The 21250-nt window shown below is 34.6% G+C and overlaps 1 protein-coding gene across 2 annotated transcripts in view; it reads right to left on the reverse strand.

Moving 5' to 3' along the window:
- ITFG1 (integrin alpha FG-GAP repeat containing 1) overlaps positions 1–21250 on the reverse strand; it is an 87691-nt gene that overhangs the window by 60788 nt on the left and 5653 nt on the right. For both annotated transcript variants that reach the window (XM_050904054.1, XM_050904053.1), the window contains 5 exons: positions 20251–20308; positions 19578–19652; positions 15757–15851; positions 3322–3383; positions 842–926 (listed from right to left, as the gene is read on the reverse strand). In XM_050904054.1, the coding sequence (XP_050760011.1) occupies positions 842–926; positions 3322–3383; positions 15757–15851; positions 19578–19652; positions 20251–20308 (375 nt within the window). The remainder of the gene's footprint in view (positions 1–841; positions 927–3321; positions 3384–15756; positions 15852–19577; positions 19653–20250; positions 20309–21250) is intronic.

Consider the following 21250-nt stretch of genomic DNA (forward strand, 5'->3'; position numbering starts at 1 on the left):
TTGACAACATTTAAAGACAGGCTCAGTCGCACAATTAACAAGCATGTTGTATAAATACAGTAAATTAGTTCTTTAAGAAGTTATTTACATTCAATAGTGTCAGCAGAATCAGGCCTGTAGCACTTTCCCTTGGGTTGCAAAATTCTTATTTGAGTGCACAGAAAAAAAAGTATTTTTTGGGCTACAAAACCAACACTTCCTGTTCCCCGTAACATGACACACACATTAATAAGCCACAATTGACTGAAAAAATACATTCTAATAGAAAAATATAGGTTTTCACTAATCCTTGCAAAAATAGATTTACATATAAATTAAGTTTTTCTTCTGTCCAAAAGCCTTCCAGAATTTTCAGTTACAACCATTAAGATTTTACCATGTTTCATCAATCTTTATTCAAGTCATTTAAATTCATTTACATTTTGGCTTTATTAGTTTGTACAAGTGAAGAATTTATGAACATTTACTCAAATAGTATCTTCTGAACAAGATTAGGGAAAAAAAACCAAAATCATGACAAACAAAATACATGTCTGATAAAAGTAAGTTTGGCGTTGTACCACGCCTCAAAGCAACAGTCCTTAAGTAAGGCACTCAAAAGTAGATACATGTGATGCAGAATGTACTGGGATAGCCAAAGTTTAATTTAGTTGAATTTATTAATAATTATTCTCAGATATTTCAAGATTTACAGTCAAATAACTATAACATCTTAAAGAAAAAAAAGTAAAAAAACCACTTTTAGAGCTAAATATCTTTATTTGTTCTTTGATTTAGAGTAGGTAACCAAAATATGAAAAAGAAAGAAACACTCAGGATAGTTTAGAAGAATAAAACTCACCAAAATCTGCAAACACGGACTGTCCAACAACTTTCACACCACTAGGCGTATCCTTACTTTTTCCAACTTTAGAGAAGTTCCCATCCTATCAAACAGGAGAAAGATGATGGAAAAACTGAATTGCAGACTAAGTGACAAAATTTGACTTTTAAACCAAAGAAAATACACATCAATAAAAAAGTGCTTGAGAAGATCATAAAGAGACATCTCAGCTATGGAAAAAAAATGTACTCTTTGAAAATTGGGACTGAGTTTTTGCATTTCTAATCCTTCATGGAATCTTATGGAAATCCAGTAATAGTAATATTCAGATACAATTGTCCATATATTTTGCTGTGTTATGAGGAAAAGATTGGGTTATTTCAGCAACACAATCTAAATCATAATTAAGTGATTATGAATACTAATGTGCATTTATGCATACTAATGTGCATTTATGCATATTGACGTGATTTTATAGATATATGTAATATATAAAAACACACCTGCACATCTGTTAAAAATAGCTTCTGATTTTCCATCAAATTAGGAAATAACTTGATTTTAGTTTAGGTCTGCTTAAGTCTTGTTTTAATCATCTATTATTAAAACCTAGGCCTGCAGAAAACAATATTCCAGTATTTAATCAGAAAGACAAAAGAGGAGTGCTGGATTCTTGTTTATAGTAGAACTGGATCACAACTGGAACAAAACAATTTAAAACATTAAGTTTTCGTAGCCAACGAAGATGACCTAAGGCACACTTTTCTAGTCGCTGCAGTCAGCTCATATAAAGTGCTATGCACACAAGTATACGTAACGCCATTGGGACAAATGATACTGTTTTGTGGATTACGTATAGTTATCCATATTGCTTACTCGTGTCATATTCAGTTTGTAGACTTCAATGCTGTCGAAGATGCAACTCTGGAGACAGTATGTGGATGTTTGACTATATGTCTTTACCTTGACATATAATTTATAATGACTCAGATGGGGGTGGGGGGGTGGGGAAATCGATGCAAATCATCTCCATGCAGAAAACAAGACTAGACCCTGTGCTCAGTTGGCCAGAAAAGCATATATCATATGCACAAATATTTTAAAAGCATTTTATGGTGCATCAGTGAAGGGAATTACTTTGCCTAGGTTTGTAGAGCAATTTAACAGCTTTTAATGGATCAATTAAGGTATTTTAAGATTGATATATATGTACTTATATTTTATATGTATGACATATTTTACTGGGTTGATTGATTCTGAAGAATAGAATTCTTTCTTTCTAAAGATAAGCATACCTGTGCATACAAAATATATAATGTAGGATAATATTTAGAATACATGAGTTCGGAAAATCCAAAATTTGTAAGAAAATTAAAAAAAAAAACCACCTACAGGAGACAGGTCAAATGCCTTGTGTAGTCACTAAAAAAAAAACCTGTTCATTTTTAAGTCTATATAAAAGCTAGAAATATAGAAATCATGACCCACTGCTTTAAAAAAAATCTAGTACAGCTTTCATTACTTTTGCCTAAAAATTAGTATTCAGAGAATAGCTGGAGGCTATTAAATTCCCCCCCCCGCCTTTTTCAGTTCAGCAGCTGGTTGAAGATGGCCATGTTGTCACAGACAAGACTACATTCTCCGTTCTACAGTGACTCACCGTGATATGACAGATAAATTTTCAGGTAAATAAAGCCTCAAAAAATCATTCCTTAGGTAATAAGAAACACATTAAGCACTTTCTACTATAACAAAAAAGTAAACTTTTAACATAGACATGCTAAGATTCTTAACTATAGTCCTTTTGGATAATAGATTTAGTATAAAGGATACACTAAGTTTCAAACCAACTAATTTCATTAATGATTATTAACAATGAGGTTCTTCACTGACCTTGGCCAGGTTAGGCAATACAAAAGCAGAATCTCAATCAATCAATCAATAAATAAATAAAGATAATCCATTGACCTATTTCTCCCCAACCTTGAATTGGATTTGTGATATTTGGTTAACATAGGACTCAGGATTTTCTCAACTGTAACTTGCACACATACTGTAATGGTTAGAAGTGAGATTTTGAACCTCTGTCCCACAAAATCTTACCAAGACCTGAAGTCATAGTTCTAAGAAAGCTTAAAGAAATCAAATCTTTGAGACAGCAAGAATAAAAAATCTGATCAGCCTTTTCTTCATAAATCACCATGCTAAGTGTCAGTAACCTCCTTGAACAGCTGATGACACACCAGGAGTCCTGCTCAGGTGTATGAAGGCAGTCTGATTGATCTACTTAGTAGTCACGTTAAAAAATCTGCAGAGGAACTTATGCTGAGTAAAAGATCCCCAGTGATACTCTGCAGTCTAATTGCAATAGTGCAGTTAGTGCCTCAACATTGGTTCCACTCATTCCTGAAACAAGGAATATCAGATGACTTTTTTTTTTTTTTTTTTTTAACTTGTCTGTGTTTTAACAGAATGGTTATTTGGGTTTTCTCTCTTACCTTATTTACCCATGTCTCAAACTGAATGTTTTGTGAATTTGGTGATGTAGTAAGGAACAAATCTGCAAGGAAAAACGTAAGAGAAATAAAATATTTAACATTAGACTACGCACACAAATATTTGATCACTCAATAAAGATACATAATATAACTTATTTAAAAATATATTACCTGTATTTTATAAGTTATAAACATATATATTCCAGTGATGTTTAGATGTATATATATTAAGCAAGAAAGATTAAAAAACAACCCCCCCAAACTATTTTCATCCCTCATACTCTTCTGTATAAATAAATATACCTCCTGCACTGAACTTCTGCGTTTGTATAGTTTATACATAAATTAAGTTAGCCTCACATGAGCTAGTAAATGCTGGATGTTATATATGCACGCTGAAGAATGTTTCTTAATAGTAAAGACGGAGACAGACGTCAAAGCTAGAAAAAAGTATACAGTTATATCTTTAGTAAGTCAAAATTAAAAATAAAAACCTACCAACCATCTTTTTATTTTGCATATGTTGAACTAAGCAACAGATACACTGTTGACAGGAGGAGGAAAGGAGATGGAGAAATATTTCAGGCTTCCTTTACACTAAAATTCTCTTAAACATCAAAACAGTGTAAAAGAGGGCTTCAGAGGATTTATCTGACAATGCCTACTTAAAGAGAAGCTTATTCATTGCCATTTAGGAAAGCACCCAAATTAGGAAAATGGGAAGAAAAAGCTTTATAAAGGAGGTTAAAAAAAAAAAAGGGGGCAGGGTCAAGGAAACAAACAAACAAACAAAATTATGAAGTCCAGTGTTAAGAAATCCAGATTTTAAGAAAACTACTCTTTTAGATTTAAGCAGTTCTTTTCTTTTTCATTGTCTTCCTTCCCCCCTGCAATTTAAAATATCACTATTTGAGTTAGAACACAATGGTTACTTTGTAGGCAGAAAAAAAGTGATTTAAAAAAAAAAAAAAAAGAGAATATTGGTGCTTTACCCTGAGGTGGTTTACTGAATAAGCAGGTGGACTGCTGTACAGGGAATTTCAAATGGCACAATAAGGGGTATTGTCTTCCAGGGTGGGGGGGGGTGGGGGGGAACCAAAACCAAACCCACAAAACAAACCATAAACCCCCACACCAACCAACCCACCCACATAAACACAAAAAAACCAACAAAGATTTTGCTTACAGATTTCTCCCCCTCCCCCCCCAGATTGCAAGTCGTACTATTTAATTTTATTCCCCTGAATACCTGAAACGTCAATTTCCTTTAGAGCATACACATGAAAAGCATGATAGTGTGCTTCATTGGAATGAATTACATTGATACTTAAGTATTTTTTTGAAGGCAAGGGACAGAAGTAATGGAAACAATCTGAAGATATCACAGATGTAACTTAGAAAACATATATAAATATTCAAATTTTAAGTTTGCATGTAGAAGGAAGTTTGCGCAATATTGTTGATTACTATCAGATATAAACCAGAAAAATATAAGAAAAATTTAATACATTCACAGGGAAAGAGAGAGAAACATGGAACAACAGAAGCCTTAATTCACTTTCCTACAGGCCAAAATGCCACTAAATCTTTGAAGAGTTTTTGAGGTTCAAATAAGTACTTCAAATAGGGTTGTAGTATATCCATGCTGTAATTTGTACTGCAATTTGCAACTAGTTATGGGCTATGTCGCATACAGATTATGCCACAACAGGCTCTTTAAGTGTTATATTTAAATACACAGCAAATGACTAGCATTTGATTAGCAAATATAACCGGTTGCCTAACCTTCAGCAGACATTTTGTTGGCACTACAACTGTTTTCCCACCACATCTCTGACTCAGTTTCACGCACTGCAGAGCTGACCTCTCACCTTTAATTGCTAAGTCAATCCTCTCTCTGCCCAGTCTTCTATGCAAAGAGAGATCTTGGGGAGCATTAAATCAGCATTCCCACTGGTAATGCTATGTTTATACCTGTTTTGTGACTCTATCCCAGAATTAGACAAAATGACATAGCTGCCAACACAAGACATAATTCACCCAGTATTATTATACTAGAAATTCAGCTCTGAACAGTTGGTTATTACTAGGTTAAATAAATGCATCAGGTTTTTATGCAACACAGTTATGCTTCTAGGGTGGAAATCACAAATACAAAAGGCAGATATGAGTTATGCTGGGGGTATTACAAAGTCCTTAGCTCTAAATCATTTATTTAAGGTTAAAACAAAGTTCATTAAAACCAAACCAGCAAAACCAAACCAGCACTATTTCTTGACTAATTTAACATGAGATGGAATTTCATTTAACAATTATTCTTAATTTTAAAACCTCTACTAATGCAGCATACTATGACAACTTCTCAGCAAAAAAAACCCCAAAAGAAATAAAATCTTTTCTTCAATGGGAAAATGCACTGCCACCTATAGTGTCCTTACAATAGAGCTTTTCGAATAAAGAGAAATGAATGTCCTTAACATCTTCATGGAAAGTCATATAAGCACTACTACAAATTGAACTATTTATAAGTAGTAATATATCTTGTTTTCATTCGAGCTTTACAGAGTAAATTCATCAGTTACAGCTCCTCAGAGAGCATAATGGCCATGTTTGACTCAAAAGACATTCCATATTGTTCATCCCAGACAGTTACAACAGGCCACAGAAAGTCAGGCACTCAACATGACTGGACAACAATGATAGCAAAGTAAACTGCAAAGTATACTAACCCTAATTTTGAGACACAGGCATTATGAACTCACTCAAGTATTAGTTAATTACTTGTAACAGACTATGTATGGTTACTGTATATTACACATATACACCTATTTTGTAAAAGCATGTAACAAAGAGAGGGAGATTTGCAATGGATTTTTCTCATGTGTTGAAAAAAATGCATTTTTTTCCATTCTCAGCCTGAAGCATATTATATTAGTTGTTTTTCCCTCCTCATTTAATCTGATCTCATAGTAAATATATAGAAACATTCAGGAATATGACTGCACAGTGAATTGAAATAATACAGGAACGCAAGGAACAACAGGCACATACAATCCCAGATGTTAGGACCAGAATCAAAAGTAGCCTTAAAATAAACAATAAACTCTGAGGGAAAAAAAAGGGATGAGAGAACCACGGTGACTGGGATGTCACACAACTTAATAAAATCAAAGAATACATTTAGCTATCAGCAGCGTAGGAGGAATAAATCAGGATACTAAATGCAAGTCAAACTACAAAGAGCTAATAGAAAGATAATTTAAAACATCTAAAATGTTTACTATGTTAAAAACGTGGAGGTGCTTACAGATTTGAAGTCTTTGTTCAGCCACTGTACAAACCAGGTATTTTAATGTGAACACTTGTTCCACATTTTGAGAGTAGGAAAATAGAGCTATATTTTCAGAGAATGCAATCTACCACACACTTCTTTGGTTTGCAAGAGATCAGTGCTGAATATGGCTCTCTACAGTAGCTTCAAGATGATTAAATTCAGCAACATGCCTGTTTTGCACTGAGCTCCCTCCCACCCTCAAAACAGCTTCGCTTGAAAGTTAGTAAATTAGTTTTGCCCTTTGTTCCTCTTCATGTACTCCTCCCTCTCTCCGTCTTCCTAACTTGAGGCATATAACATTATATACAATGAATGGAACCAACACACCAAAGCAGCTCCAAGGCTGCTGTAATATTACACTGCACGGGTAAAATGCAAAGGCAGGCAAAGATAGCAGATAATCTTCCAGAAATAGTATAGAGGAGCTAGTGCCACGCTGCTCCTAAGTTAAAGCAACAAGCTGTGATTTCCCATAGGACACCTTAATACAGGTACAGTAACACCACCTCTAGTTCTAGAGCCTGCTAAACCACTTCAGCTGGTATGTTATTGCCAATTGTCCTCCTTTTTATCCTTAAGCCTTCTTAGAAGCTACGTGTCTCAAATGCTCATGCATGTTTTTGTGATTAAACCCTCTTGCACTGAAATCAAGTCGAATGCTTAATATTTACAAGTAATTTTCCATTTTGATCAATAACGTCAGAGATTTCAAAGCAAGCAAACAAAAAACATTTCTTTGTAGCAGCAGTGTAAAAATGCAAATGTAATTTAGACACTTGAAGTAACTGTTTACAAATTTGTATAGTTCAGAATTTTCTCCAAGTTTGTAGGAAAGAAACCTGTAAGAAAATCCAAGCCCTGCCTGGTACAGTGTTTTAGACCAGATGATTTCCAGAGGTTACTTCCAACCTAACTTATTCTATGATTCTATCTGGCTTTATTACCTAAGTTTTTGTCCCTAAGAGCCAAAACCATATGAGAGAGGAAACAATTAAGAATCTGTGCAATTTACAAATATCTTTTTCTATACAACCATAGCAAAAACTCCTGTGCACCCATATCTTGAGCTAGATCCATTTCTGATCATTTTTATGTAATATATCTAATGTAGCATTACATAACTACTAATGTTTATGGTGGCCCATCTCGGGCATCAAAAGCATGGCATTCTTGCCACGGGGGCTCAGAAACCAGACACTTACAATAAAGATGCCTGCTAGATAATCCCAACACGTAACTGCAACAGGTTATCGGTCAGGACAAAGGAATTCCATAGAAAAGATGGATTAAAATGCAGGACAGCATTCAAACACCTTGAACATGAAAGCATTTCTACTGTCCCTGCAATCCCTAGCTTCTCACACCATGTATCTTACAATTTTTGCTGCAGATGCAGAAATAATCATATAGGCAGTTTCTAACCAAACAGCTCTATACCCAACAGCAGGTCCATCTCCGATCCTTATCCCACAGTATTCTTCACACAGACAATCCTAGACTCGTTTCAACCCAGTCTTATGCAACTATGCTTCTCTTATTCCACACACCATTAGGTCAGTCCTCCTCTAATAACTTCAAGTCCATCTGTTAACAACCTCTTCTTGCAGAAATTCATCCAGTGTTTGCTCCTCATCATCTCCATCTGAATTCCCTACCTTCAGCCTAGATTTCTTCCCCACCTACCAACTTCTATTGCCACTTCCTGTGCATCATCTCTGCCTGTTGCCCCCTGCTCTCACCTAAGCATCCAAACACTGGCAACAGTCCAGAGCCACAATAGAAGAGAAGGCTTCCGTAATCCCTGTCTATGGTATGTTCACTACTGATGGCTGTTTTAGAAAGGCAGTAACAGCAATTAAGGAAAACAACAAAACCCCATCAGCTGATATTTCTAAAACCTGTTTCAAACTGGCTAAATTTGGATGGATCTTTTAATTAAAACAGTAAAAGCAATGAGACCTTGCTATCTTTCAGGAAGGATGTTTCAAAAGCCAGTACTAGGTCACTAAGAAAAAAGTTGCCCTAAGTTATCAAATACCAAATGAGCTCCACCACGACTTCAGTCTGTGAAAGTGGCTAAGCAAGTATAATTGAAGGTTACAAAATGTTCAACATGGAGGTAGGCAGAGAGCTTAGAAGACTTCAGCCCAACTGGAAAACTGCAGACAATCTTATTTAATAAAGCAGATAGTATTACAAACCCTACTTCCAAACGCTGCTTTTACTTATCAGGACTACTAGGAAATTGCAATAAAACCTAACCATATAGAATCTGCTCCAAGTTCACTTCTGATTATCCTTCTTATTTTCCTTCACTTTTGAGTGTTATAAAAAACGGTACTATTTATAGATGGAGCATTCATTTCACTAATGACTGATTTGACCTTTCTGTTTAATGTCAGAGGGTTTTATTTCAGAATTAAAACCCTCAGCATCTAGGGTTGTCTTCTGAAGCCACCAGGCCATGAGCAACATTCTTAAGTTACAGCTTGATTTCACATTTATTTCAGAAGTTTAAGTTCATAAAGGCAAAAAAAAGCGCCCCTATTTTTAAACACTATCAAAATGCACAATATATTACTCAATTAGAACATAGACGTGTACACTCCAAACATGCCTAAAAAATTTTTCATTTACGTGGAAGAACAGGTGTGTCTGTGCATATTCTTTAACTAGAAGTTACCAGTGGATATGAACATGCCTGCTTGTATGTACTTGGTATACGTAAATAATGTGCTGAACTAAAAATCTCTGCTTTGCAGTGTGTTGACAGAATGGGTAAGGTGACAACTGTATTAAAATCATTAAATGCCATAAAGCCTAAGGACAAGTAAAAGATAACTTTCCTCTATTTACATTACAGATTGACCCACCAGTAGGAAAAAAAGTATTTAAAAACAAAATTAAAAACGTTTAGTTACAATTTTTTCAGTTGTACTTCTACAACTTTAGTTGTACAATACTTTTAATATGCGTGCTGTGGTTTAACCCCAGTCTATCTCTTTTATCTAAAGATCTCTACTCATTCTTTAATTCTCTTCGCGAGGTAAGCTATGAGTAAGAAAAGTGGCATTGCCAAAAGTAGACCAATCTCAGCAGCAGGAGGAGATGCAGCTGATTTGAGCAACTCTGGTTTCATCTTATGAGTCGGAACTTCCTGTATTGAACACTGTGCAGGAACAAGTGGAGGAATAGAGGTAAGAGGAGATCATGCCACACAGAGCATTTTTAATTAGAGAGAACAAATCTGTAAATAGTAAAAATAAAAGTAATAAAAAACAAACAAAACTTTACAGACATAGATCAAGGTCCTCCAAAATATATCCTGTGTATCTTATATGATACATTTTTTGCCTCCATTATTTGCTGTAAACTCTCAGGTAAGCTCTGTTATCAGAGTTTACAACAGTTAAGAAGTTAAAAAATGTACCTGCTCAAGGAATGAAACAGTGACATGGCATTACTGAGTATTTGTTTTGGGAAAAAACATAAGGGAGGGGGCAAAACCAGAGAGAACAATCTGACTTCAAATACATACACACCCTCCCCCCAGTTTTAAAATGGCACTCAAGATAAGTTTTAAAAGGCCAGATAATTTGTTTGCAAACATAATGAGCCTGGTTATTTTAATAGAAAAGAAATGCAGATCTATTGCATAAAATAAGCTTTGATGATAATATATGCAGAGAGGCTACCAGCTTCCATCAAGAGGAAACTCACCAAAAATATAATCAGAGAGTGTGACATCAAGCATTACAGTGTCCTCAGAACCCAGGTTTAAATGATTACAACAGAAATATCACCTGTGATCTGAATGGTTGGTTTTCAAGAAGAAAACTATCTACATTTATGCATTTAAACTAATAAGTGGGAATGAAAAAGAAAACACATTGTAAATGTTCTGGTACATTAGGTTTCTAGATTCCCCAAGCAAAACAACATAAGAAAATTAACCATCAGAAATCAGTAAAGAGACTAGCAATTAGCTTATAGCAAGCTGTTTCTGACTAATGATTTTTCCACTTTAGTTTTCCCAAAAATCACATTTATGATTTTTCCTTCATTTTATATAAACAGTTCCAGAAATATCTGCAATTATACACACCATGTGCTAGTGTTCAACACAAGATGGGTTGTAAAAGCAGTATTTCCAAACTTTGGAATCACATAACCAAATAAGGCACAAAATATTTAATACCTTAGCTATTTTTCATAGCATTCAAGGATACACAGACAGATGTACAGTATGAAGTTACAGGATGATTCAGAGTCCAAGGTAGTTTGTCTCATACGTTTGAACATTTTAAAAATATTTGCAGGGCCATGGCCTGATTTCTTGGTAGAAGACTTGTAACTTTGAGTGCATACAAATTTATTGTTTATTAATACTCCTTTTTTTCCAAGTAATTAAGTACTACAATTTTGGCTTAGAAAGACAGCATTAGCCCTAAATGAACACCTGACATTTTAGGATGTTTTAAATAGCAACAATCAAGTTAACTAATTAGAAAAAAAATGACATGTAGCAAAATAATTGCTATCCTAAAAACTTCAACTTTAGATAAAGCACCCTCGATACACCTATGAGAGCTTATGTTAAGACAGTCTAATCAGTGTTCACCTAGTGACCCATGCTAAATTTAAGCTTCAGCTTGGTCCAAAGTATTTACCGGAAAACGCTGACTGTGATGCAGATCAACAATGGCATAAACAAAATATGTTTGTCTATTGTCTAGCTTTAAATAGATGATCTGTATTGGTAGTTATCTCTACATCATTTCTGGGTGGCCTTTATCAAGTCCTTTTACCTATCCTGGCCTCATTTTCCAGCTATAACACTTTTTCTGCATGGTTCGGTTCATGTATTTCAGTTGTAAAATCTTCAGTATAATGACCATGTTGCGAATAGCGTTTACGCAATTAAACGGTATTCTCTCCATCTCTTGACTAACACATCTGAAACGCATTTCTGAGAAAGACTGAGTTCATTTTTACTTTGAATCGAGTGGACTAATGCGAAGAGGAGTTACTTTTTACCTCCTTCACTATAAGTCAAAAGAGTTAAATCCTGTACAAATACCTCTTTTATTAAGTCATGTGTTGTAAATTTTTCAGTTTGAGGATATGATGTTTTTAAGACAGGCCTCTTACTTGAGGAGCTTGCTTTTGGAAACGCTCACCTGGACTGTCATGCTCTTTAAAATACACCCGATGTTAATCTGTTCAGACAAGCCTATTATTATTAGCTTCAAGATTATTTTCTTAAGCTAGCTGTTAAAAAGAAATAATGACAAGTGTGAGTATGTATTACTAGACACCCAATAGCCCTATTCTAACAAGGGTCACCACATTGTCTCTTCATCTTTCAGTCTATCTCAGCACATGTGCAAACAGTGACATTCATGGTAGGCAGGTTGACTAGACCATTTCCAGACATCCCTTCCAATCTCAGCCATTCTGTGAACTAGATACTCCTCCCTGGAGCAACACAGACTTAAAACACATGCAGAAGACACTTGAAAATTTTGTACTTACTTTATCTTTATCTGTAAAGCACACGTAGACCATTTGGTTAAGGTTTTATACTGCAAATTTTTGCATGGATTATATAAAATTCCCGGCCTATCTTAAAATTACTTACTGAACGAAAAATTATAAGACGCTGAGATTTCTACATGAGGATGCTTTATTTAAAAACAGCAGCAGCATTACTATCTGAAACAGCCTAGTTTATATCTCACCAAGAAAGATTAGTATTATCTTTGTTCTGGTTAGCGGATTTTTGGATTATAAAATCCTTACACAGTTAGCCTTTCATGAAGCACTGTTAGGGATTAAAAACATCTTTATGAACATGTTCTCATATAATGAAATCATAACAATTCAACTTCTTTTTACCCAGAGCAAGAGAAGCGTGCCAATTAAAAGCTCTGTTTTGAGGGTTTAATATCAGCAGGTTGAAAACGGGTTAGGCAATAAACTAGCAAAAAGACTCTCACCCCAGAGAGGATTTTTTCTTTTTTTATGTCAAGTGCACTTTAAATCTCCTAAGCTGTTTATAGAGTTGCCAAAAATAGCCCAGCTAAAAATCACAGAATTGGCTGCATCTGTTACAGAATACAAAGAGCCCCAAAACATTGCAGAATATTAGAAAAAGGTCTTAAAAAAACCCCAAAACCAACAAGTAAAAATGGCATGTTCTGGAGGTTTGTTTTTTATTTGTAAACAAAAATCACTGCATCTATTTTAGGTACAACTATATCTTCATATTCATCAATAGTAGCATTGCCTGTGAGTAAAAACTCTGAATTTTTCAGTCAAAAAGTACCACAGCAGCATTAAATGTTATAAGTCTTTCGGACAACAGGATTTCAGCATGCAGACTATTCCTCTGCATCCTCGTCAATGTCTCCCTCCTAATTAATATGACTCCAAGGTGTACCAGGACCTATTCTTAATGAGGTTTTGTTCCAATTCAAGAATGGTACTGTGGGTGAATACTGAGTCACAATAATGCTCTTCTCTTCACTAGCTCTACTCGAACCAACCGCTAAGTAATAGACTCCACTGAGAAATAACACAATATGAATCGCACTCCTTTCTTTCCTGGTGTAGTAAGGCTGCGCTGCCCCAGCTATGCTAACAAGGAACAGAGCTAAACAAACGGGAGAAGCATTTAGCTGTCTTCTCCAAAGTCTATCCAGACTGCACAGAGCGAGACACAGGACTAGTTGTGGGCATACTACACTAATATCAGCACCTTATTTTGGCCCTGTTTGGCAGAGCACATTTAGAATCACAGTACTATCAGTACCGTATAGACAGTTACATACAGGTTGTTTTTTTGGTTTGCCCTTTTTTTATGTATATCAGCTGACTACTTTTATGACTATTTCTATGAGTCACTTGCCGGACTCTGTACAGACTAACACAAATTAAAGGAGACATGGTAAGAACACTAAACAGGTATTTTTTTGGAAGAGGCACAATGAGTCTCAAGGTGCAATTTCATGCTTGGTTAAAGGCAGGCTACAACTGCTGTTACTAAAAGAGGAGTCAACCTTCTCTCTGTGCTTACATTGGCTCTGGCAATCCTGAAGCTGCATGGCGAGCTGGATCAGCTTAATAACTCAAGTGAAAATGAATTTTGTTCATCGCCAGCCCCAGTTCCTGAGCAGTTACTATAGCTGATGTGAGGGAACTGCCATAAATGTGCAGACAGGACCAGACGATTGGTGACTTTTCACTTTGCAGTCTTGGAATAACTGCCAAGCAGGCAGTCTTGGAGTAACAGGTCAGTCATGAAATATCAGATATGGGGTATCATATCAAACCATATCAAATATCACCGATAAGGTATTATTTTTCGGCAACGTATGCTTTGCTCACGGTCCAATTTTCATAGGGACAGCAAAAAAAAACAATTTACCATTCCCATCTTAGAAGCAAAAAATTATTTCAAAGAAAATAATTCTATGGTAATATTTTCTCCAGTTTTCTTCTCAGAATGAATTATCTTCCTTGAAATTTTCCTCAGGTTGCTGTAACATAACACATTTCAGCCTGAGGTATTATATCCTTCCTGTTACAAGCAAATAAAAGTCAGGATCTGTCTATGGGGAGTGCTTCATAGAAGCTTCTATTCACATCTTGAGATATGAATATAGATGTGAATCTATAAAAGCTCCCGGTACTCCCCACACAAAGATCCTGACTTTCATTTCTATTTAATAGAGGAACTTCTATATATCACTAGCACTAACTGGAACTCTCTGGACATTCTTTAGGCTGTTAGCTGCCATAAAAATCTTTGCGTACTCTTCCAAAAATTGATCAATCTGTGATTGATCTATGTAAGCAACTTACACTTCCTACCTTTACCTACCTGTGAGTTTAAATTTCAATATATTCATCTTAAAATGCTAGCTGGAATGCTCATCTACACTGCCCATGCCACTAAAACAAAATTCCAACGGATTTATAGAACTAAGTGTGTTAGAATTGGTTATTACCTGACACTGATTATGGTAAGCAACTGTATATTTAATTTTCCAGTTGGAGTTTCCACTTGACGGCTTCATGCAGCAATGTGCCAGAACTGAATATTAAGGTTTGACTACGCACTAGAGTAATTAACTTAATCCCAACGTTTATAAGCATCTTAATTAAATTTATGGACTCTTTCCTCTCTCATGCCCATGCTACTAAACAGGAAAAAAATAAGCTCTTTCCAAAATTACCATATATGAACTGATGTACACTGCACATCTAGCAGAAGATAAAGCATTTCAGAATTCATTTAGTGTGTGAAGAAATCAAGTTTAGCACAATTAGTGCTTGGAGGTATGAACCAGGTATGTAAGTGATAAATAGCTTTATTGTGGTAATTGAAGGCTAAATTGCATTGCGTATTTCACAAAAAAACCCCAAACAAAACAAAGCTACCACCACCAAAGGAAGAATACAGTTTATCTACCATAAGAAAAGTTGTCTCCAGTACTCATTTGTGATCACTGAATTATAAACAGGTTGCAGGATTGCTCATATAGCAAATAGAACAATTAAGTCTCATATGCTATTTTCTCAATCAGTGATAGAATTAACGACAACAAAATAGAATGAAGTCATATTGAAATCTTCAAGAAACAAATTATAAGTCCAGTCTTGAAAAACATTCTTCTGAATGAACTATAAAACTATTTTCAGACTCAAGATGAAGAAAATGCAGCCCTGCTTCTGAGTACAGCATCACGAAGAACAGGAAACAATGTTTCAATGGTGAACACAAAATTATTCAGAACAAGCACTAGTTCTGATTAAATTATCATCAAGAAGTAGAAAAAGTTATTAGGTTATTCATTTTGGCAGTTATTTTTTAAAACCCAGAATTTTCACATTGTAGATATTAAAATAATTAAAAATAATAATAAAAAAATCAGAAGTAGCAAAGTCATATAATTACTGAATACAACATTCCAAAACCCACTCTTTATAACCATCAATGAAATTTACAAAAATATCAGAAGGAAATTGCAATACATTACATTGTATACTTAGTGATGAATATTTTTAGGAAGGTATTTAACACTTATATGACTTACCAGCAGTGAAGTCATTATTTAAATCTATAAATGCATGAGAGTGCGGTATATACATTTGACTTTGAGTTTCCAACGTAGCATGCCATGATAAGTTCCTACAGACAAGAATAAAAAGCAATACATTTCATCAGTGCTTAGGGACTGTCAATCATGATAACGTACCTTTAAAAAAACCCACAACTGTGAAATTTTAAATAAAATGGAACAGAAAGCATGTTCTCCTAATGCTAAGCTAAAATTACTACTTAGCTTACAATATACTAAGTAACTAGAGTAATTGCTTGAAAGGTTCTGCGGATGATGATTCATAGCACAGGGGCTTCAGTTAGATTTTATTAACTTTCTAAAGCAACTTTTTTTGTACACAGAGAAGTATCACTACCCACAAAGTGAAATTTAGTGCCCAGGCTTCAACTGTAAATCTTGAGACACTGATCACTGTCCTCCCTGGTTTCCTCAAGCAGTTTTACTATCAGTACTTCTGAAATCTACTTTAGGATTAATAAAGATGAGCAAAAATGGACATAATCACATGCTGTTAAAGCAGCTCATGCCTGCTGCATGTAAATGGACTTTATTTTCAGTCACTTAAAGAAAAAAATCAACACAAGAATTAAACTCTCACATTATGATGGACTACAGGCTAATTATGTCATTTCCCAAGCAGGTGATATTTTATTTATTTATTTATAAACATACATGCCCTGCTGGTTTCTAATCTAAAAATGACTGAACTTCCAGCAAACCTCCCTACTAGCAGTGCACTGAAATACAACAAATCCTTCAAAAGTCATAGCGGTTGAATCATTAGATATGTTACTTTCAGAACCCCTAGCTAATATACTCAGAAAAATCTCAATATGCACTATACAATGCACTATACAGTAGCAGGACAGCGATTTACTACTATCTGGAATGACTTTGTTTATTCCAGTGACATTACATACATATTACTAAAGCCCTTATGTTCCGTGACTCATTTTATGGTAAGAAAAAAAAAAAAAAAAAGCTTCTGATTACTTACCAGAGATCATAACTAAGTCTCAGAAATGGTAAAAACAATCACTTAATCTTAAAGAAATAATTAGATATTTTCTATAGGTTTTTCTATGTATTCAGTTTCGAAGATAGCCAAGAAAGTTAGTTATACAGCTCTAGTACAAAAACGTTTTAGATTAAAAATAACAAAATGCTTTTCTAAGCAGATGACATAAAGCTATTTTCCACGTACAAGACATTGCTTGTGCTGTTACCTATAGCACTCAGTCTTATTCTGAGTTGTAATGAGTAAGTCTATTTGTATCCTAATGCTACTGAAAGGATTTCTTCAACAAAATGAAACAAATCTCTCCCATTTTTCCGTATCTTCAAAAGCTCATAAAATTTTTCAATATATAATCATTGCAAGGTGTTCAGAAACACCCTTGTGAATCTGAAATCTCTGTTCCATAAGCCATCAATTTAAATAAAAGTAATGGTGATAAAATTCAGGTTGGGATTAATGACCAAAACCACATTGCCAAGAAGGGTATAGTTTCCATTTACACACTTAAATGTTATTTACCCTAACATCACTTCTGAATGATCTCTGAGGAAAGGAAAATAGCCAGTTAGGAACAACAGGTATAGATTTGTTAAACTCACTGATGGGGTGTGGGGGGGGAAGCCTTATTTAAACATTTCTTAAGGGCCATGGAGATGCACAGTAGAAAGCTGATATATTGTTGCCATAGAGACAGAGTAATCACCTCATTGATTCCTCCAATGGTAACAGACCTCTTTTGAAACAATAGCTAAAGAAAGCCACATAGGAATGCAAAGACTTCCTAACACACTCTTTTAAAATAAACTTAAGTATTGATTGTATGCAAACCTAAAACAGCTGTGACACCAACACCTGGATTTCTCCTGAAACACACAGAGCTGCAAGTTTCTATGTTAATGTTACTCTATAACATTCAAGACAATCCTATCAAGTTCCACTTAAAAGCTGCAAAATAGCAAGTTAGCAGATGCAAACTTCTTCAAATAACTGATTTAAAAGTCCAATCCTCTAAGAAAACACAAGCCCAGTTCCTCATTTTTCCAATTATTCATTGGAAATTATTCATTATCACTCAAAAGAAAATAATTCAAAAAGAAAATGTCAAAAGAGTGGTTTTCATATCATCACAAAGCTAAGAACAATTTATTTATTTTGACGTTTATAATCCAACTCGCATCCTAAAAGTAATTTCTGCTATCTTTTGAGCACATTCTTTGACAATTGAGAGAAAAATCTCTAAATCAGGGAAACAGTTCTAATTCAAGTAGCCTTCTTTTGAGGCTTCTTTCTTTTTCAAAGAATGCCTAAACCCACAACACTATCAATGAAGTTTTTCCTTACAAAAATCAAAGACTGAATGTATGCTAAATTCAGTTTGGTAAAAGTCACAGGAAAAGATGTACAGACGCACATTTTTAATTGTTTTTAAAAAAAAGTCATCCTGTTCAATAACGAAACTTTCATTGACTCAGAGTCACACCAATTTGTGTCCTTGAATACACAATCCTAATAGCTCTCAAAAGCCAAAGCTTTCTTTTTCTTTATCAGATTACAAACTTCAAAAGCAGTATCAGGAAAACTGAATAGAATGTGAACTGTCCTTCTCTAGGGTTCAGTAGTGTTTTTAACTTATAACTTATTTCCAAAAGACAGATTTAAAGTTCTTTGGCATCTTGCCCAATATTAAGAGACAATGCTACTTCTAAATTTTTTGTTTAGAGAGTGGTTCTTCTGAGTTAGTAGAGATCCATTCTTTTGTTATGCTTCGATTTCAGCATTCATACCCAAAACAGTTAAACAAAAATCATCCTTTGCATAGTCCTTACTATTTAAATATGCCATTAAAATAATCATTTTTATCCCAGTATTTGCTAGCTAGTCCCATTCTAGAAATTCCAGGGCTAGCAAAAACTTTAATAATGAAACTTATTCCCCTTTACTGCAATCTCATCTCCTAAGACTTCAGTCAACTTCTATTTGCTGAAAAGTGGCCTTAGCCACTCCTTAACACAAAAGATGCGATACAAAGAACATCACTTGCATGCACACTTACATTGCTACTTAAAGTCACCTCTGCCTTATGTATCTTTATGAATTTCTTCCCCCAATAAGCATACCAAGTATTTTCCTTAATATATAGCTTAATACCCTTACACTTTGCACTTCCTGTGCTTTTGATTTCCCATGTTGTCTAACCTTCCCATTACAATTAATTTTCTAGATAAATGAGAGGTGAATTTTTTTTTAAGTTTACCCTAAACTCTTGCACATTTTCCTTTTGCCATCCTTTATATTATAAGATCTGTTCCAGTACTTCTTGCATCATTAACCTGTCACTTCATTTATTAGACTAAATGCAGCTTAAATTCTACAGACACTACTTAAAAACTTTGGTTTGTATTTTTGTACAGCACAGAATTCCATAATACAGATTATAATAACAAATATCAAAGTGTACTAAACAAAGGAGACTGTAACTGTTCCAAGAAACAATTATCCTATTTCTCACGTCAAATAACAGGGTTTTTGTTTTCTTAGCTCTCATGGAATGTCTACTTGCCCTATAAAACAACTACTTCCCCTATAAAATAACACTTTAAAAATTAGACGAAGAGCGTCATAGAATGTTTAAAGATACACATGGAAATGAAGAAGATTCATATGTTTGCACAGTTCCAGTTAAGCGTGAGTCTTATGCCTCTTTAATAAGAACAGAAGTGGATGCACAATGAATAAGTTATCGAAATACATGCTAATAAACAAACCTTTAGCTTACCCGCCTATCCATATCTGTGGCTTACTTGAATCACTTGTGACACCAAAGACATCAGGAATCAAGTCTCCATTAAAGCTGAAAATGCAAAACAATTTCAGTATCACCTTAGTCATTATAGGAGTTGAAATTAAGTTAACCTGTATTTGGTTAGCATTTTCCCACCAAGCAATGAAGAATTTTCAGCTGTGTAGTCTTTTCTGAATTTTGGCTCTTGTCTGAGCTGCTGGTAGTAGTATGCTTCTTTTAATATTTCACACTATGCCATGTGTTTGATTTTCCAGCTATATTTCCCCCCTCTCTTTTGTTCAGCATTTCACACAGAGGGAGTGCACTGTGAAAGGAGTATTTGCTCAGTCTGATAAGCCAGTAAGATTTTTGCTTTACAAAACTCACAAAAAAATGAATGGCTCTTTTTCTGCATAAAACAGAGTACTGAAATTAAAAAAATTAAAAGATTATTTAGTTACTATTGCCAGGATAATATAATATACAAGATTCGTAAAGATGACTGTTACATTTCATCATCTTTTGTTAGACCAGTTGACATTACAGAAACCACCCTGTTCTTAAAAGATAAAAAGCATGTGTTTCAAATTTTAGCATTAAAATATATTTAAGTTGCTCTTAGTCACCATTATAAATGTTGTTTTCTAAAAAAATAGGTCATACTTACTCCATTACTAGAGGCTCATCATGAAAAGTCTTATTTAACATAGTTTTATGGTTAAGATCTGAAAACAGAAAATATTAATTTGATTCAGTTACCAATATGTTATGACATTTGCATTTTTAACTTAGACATAATTCTTCTTCTATTAATTTAGAAACATCAATTTTATGATTAAAGAAAAATCAGCCACCACTGAACATCAGACAACTAAACAGCTTCCTGAAATTATGCAGGAAAGGTGAGTTACAGTTAAAATACTGAAGGTTCTTCTCTCTCCACTAAACTCTTCAACAAATTATTCTAAATAGATCTTAGTGAAACCTATTTCTATGTATGACTGCAATCACAGACACGCGAAATCTGAAATATTTGGGATGAAGACAGTCTGAAAATTTAACATTGTACATAAGACCTCTGTTTAATGTTTTGTCACTGTAAAAAACATTCTTAATCATATACAGAGTGTTTGAAATAAGGATTAGAGGTAGATTGCCTAAATGGGAAGCAAGTATTTTAGGTCCTCATCACGTTATCGCCTCTCAGACTTCACTTTTACTTGTAATCCAAACTCCTTGCCACATCATCCCCGTTTCCGTCATCTCTCCATAATGTTTCTCTTCTTTCCAATTTCCACATTTTATATGACAGTACCCTCCTATTGACTTGTCTGTCACACTTCTATTACCCAAATACGCACCACATACCTTCTGAGTAGCCTCACTACATACCAACCATTGCCTGAATTTTTAACCTCTGACTCATTTTCTAAGCCCCATATATTCATTTGTGCCTCTCCCAATATTTGTTTATTCAGAAGCAAGACTGCATAAATTAATTCAAATCCTTCATATTCTTTCCCAATACTACAGATACCTCCTATTCTCTTAATACCTGATCCAGTGCACCTTCCCAGGTTGCTTGTTTCACCTCTGATTAAAGCCAGAAGCAACAGTATCTAAGACCATCACTTGCCTCACCTGTAACTATTTTATAACACAGTTGT

Source organism: Gymnogyps californianus, chromosome 12 (assembly GCF_018139145.2).
Source record: "Gymnogyps californianus isolate 813 chromosome 12, ASM1813914v2, whole genome shotgun sequence".
NCBI lineage: Eukaryota > Metazoa > Chordata > Aves > Accipitriformes > Cathartidae > Gymnogyps > Gymnogyps californianus.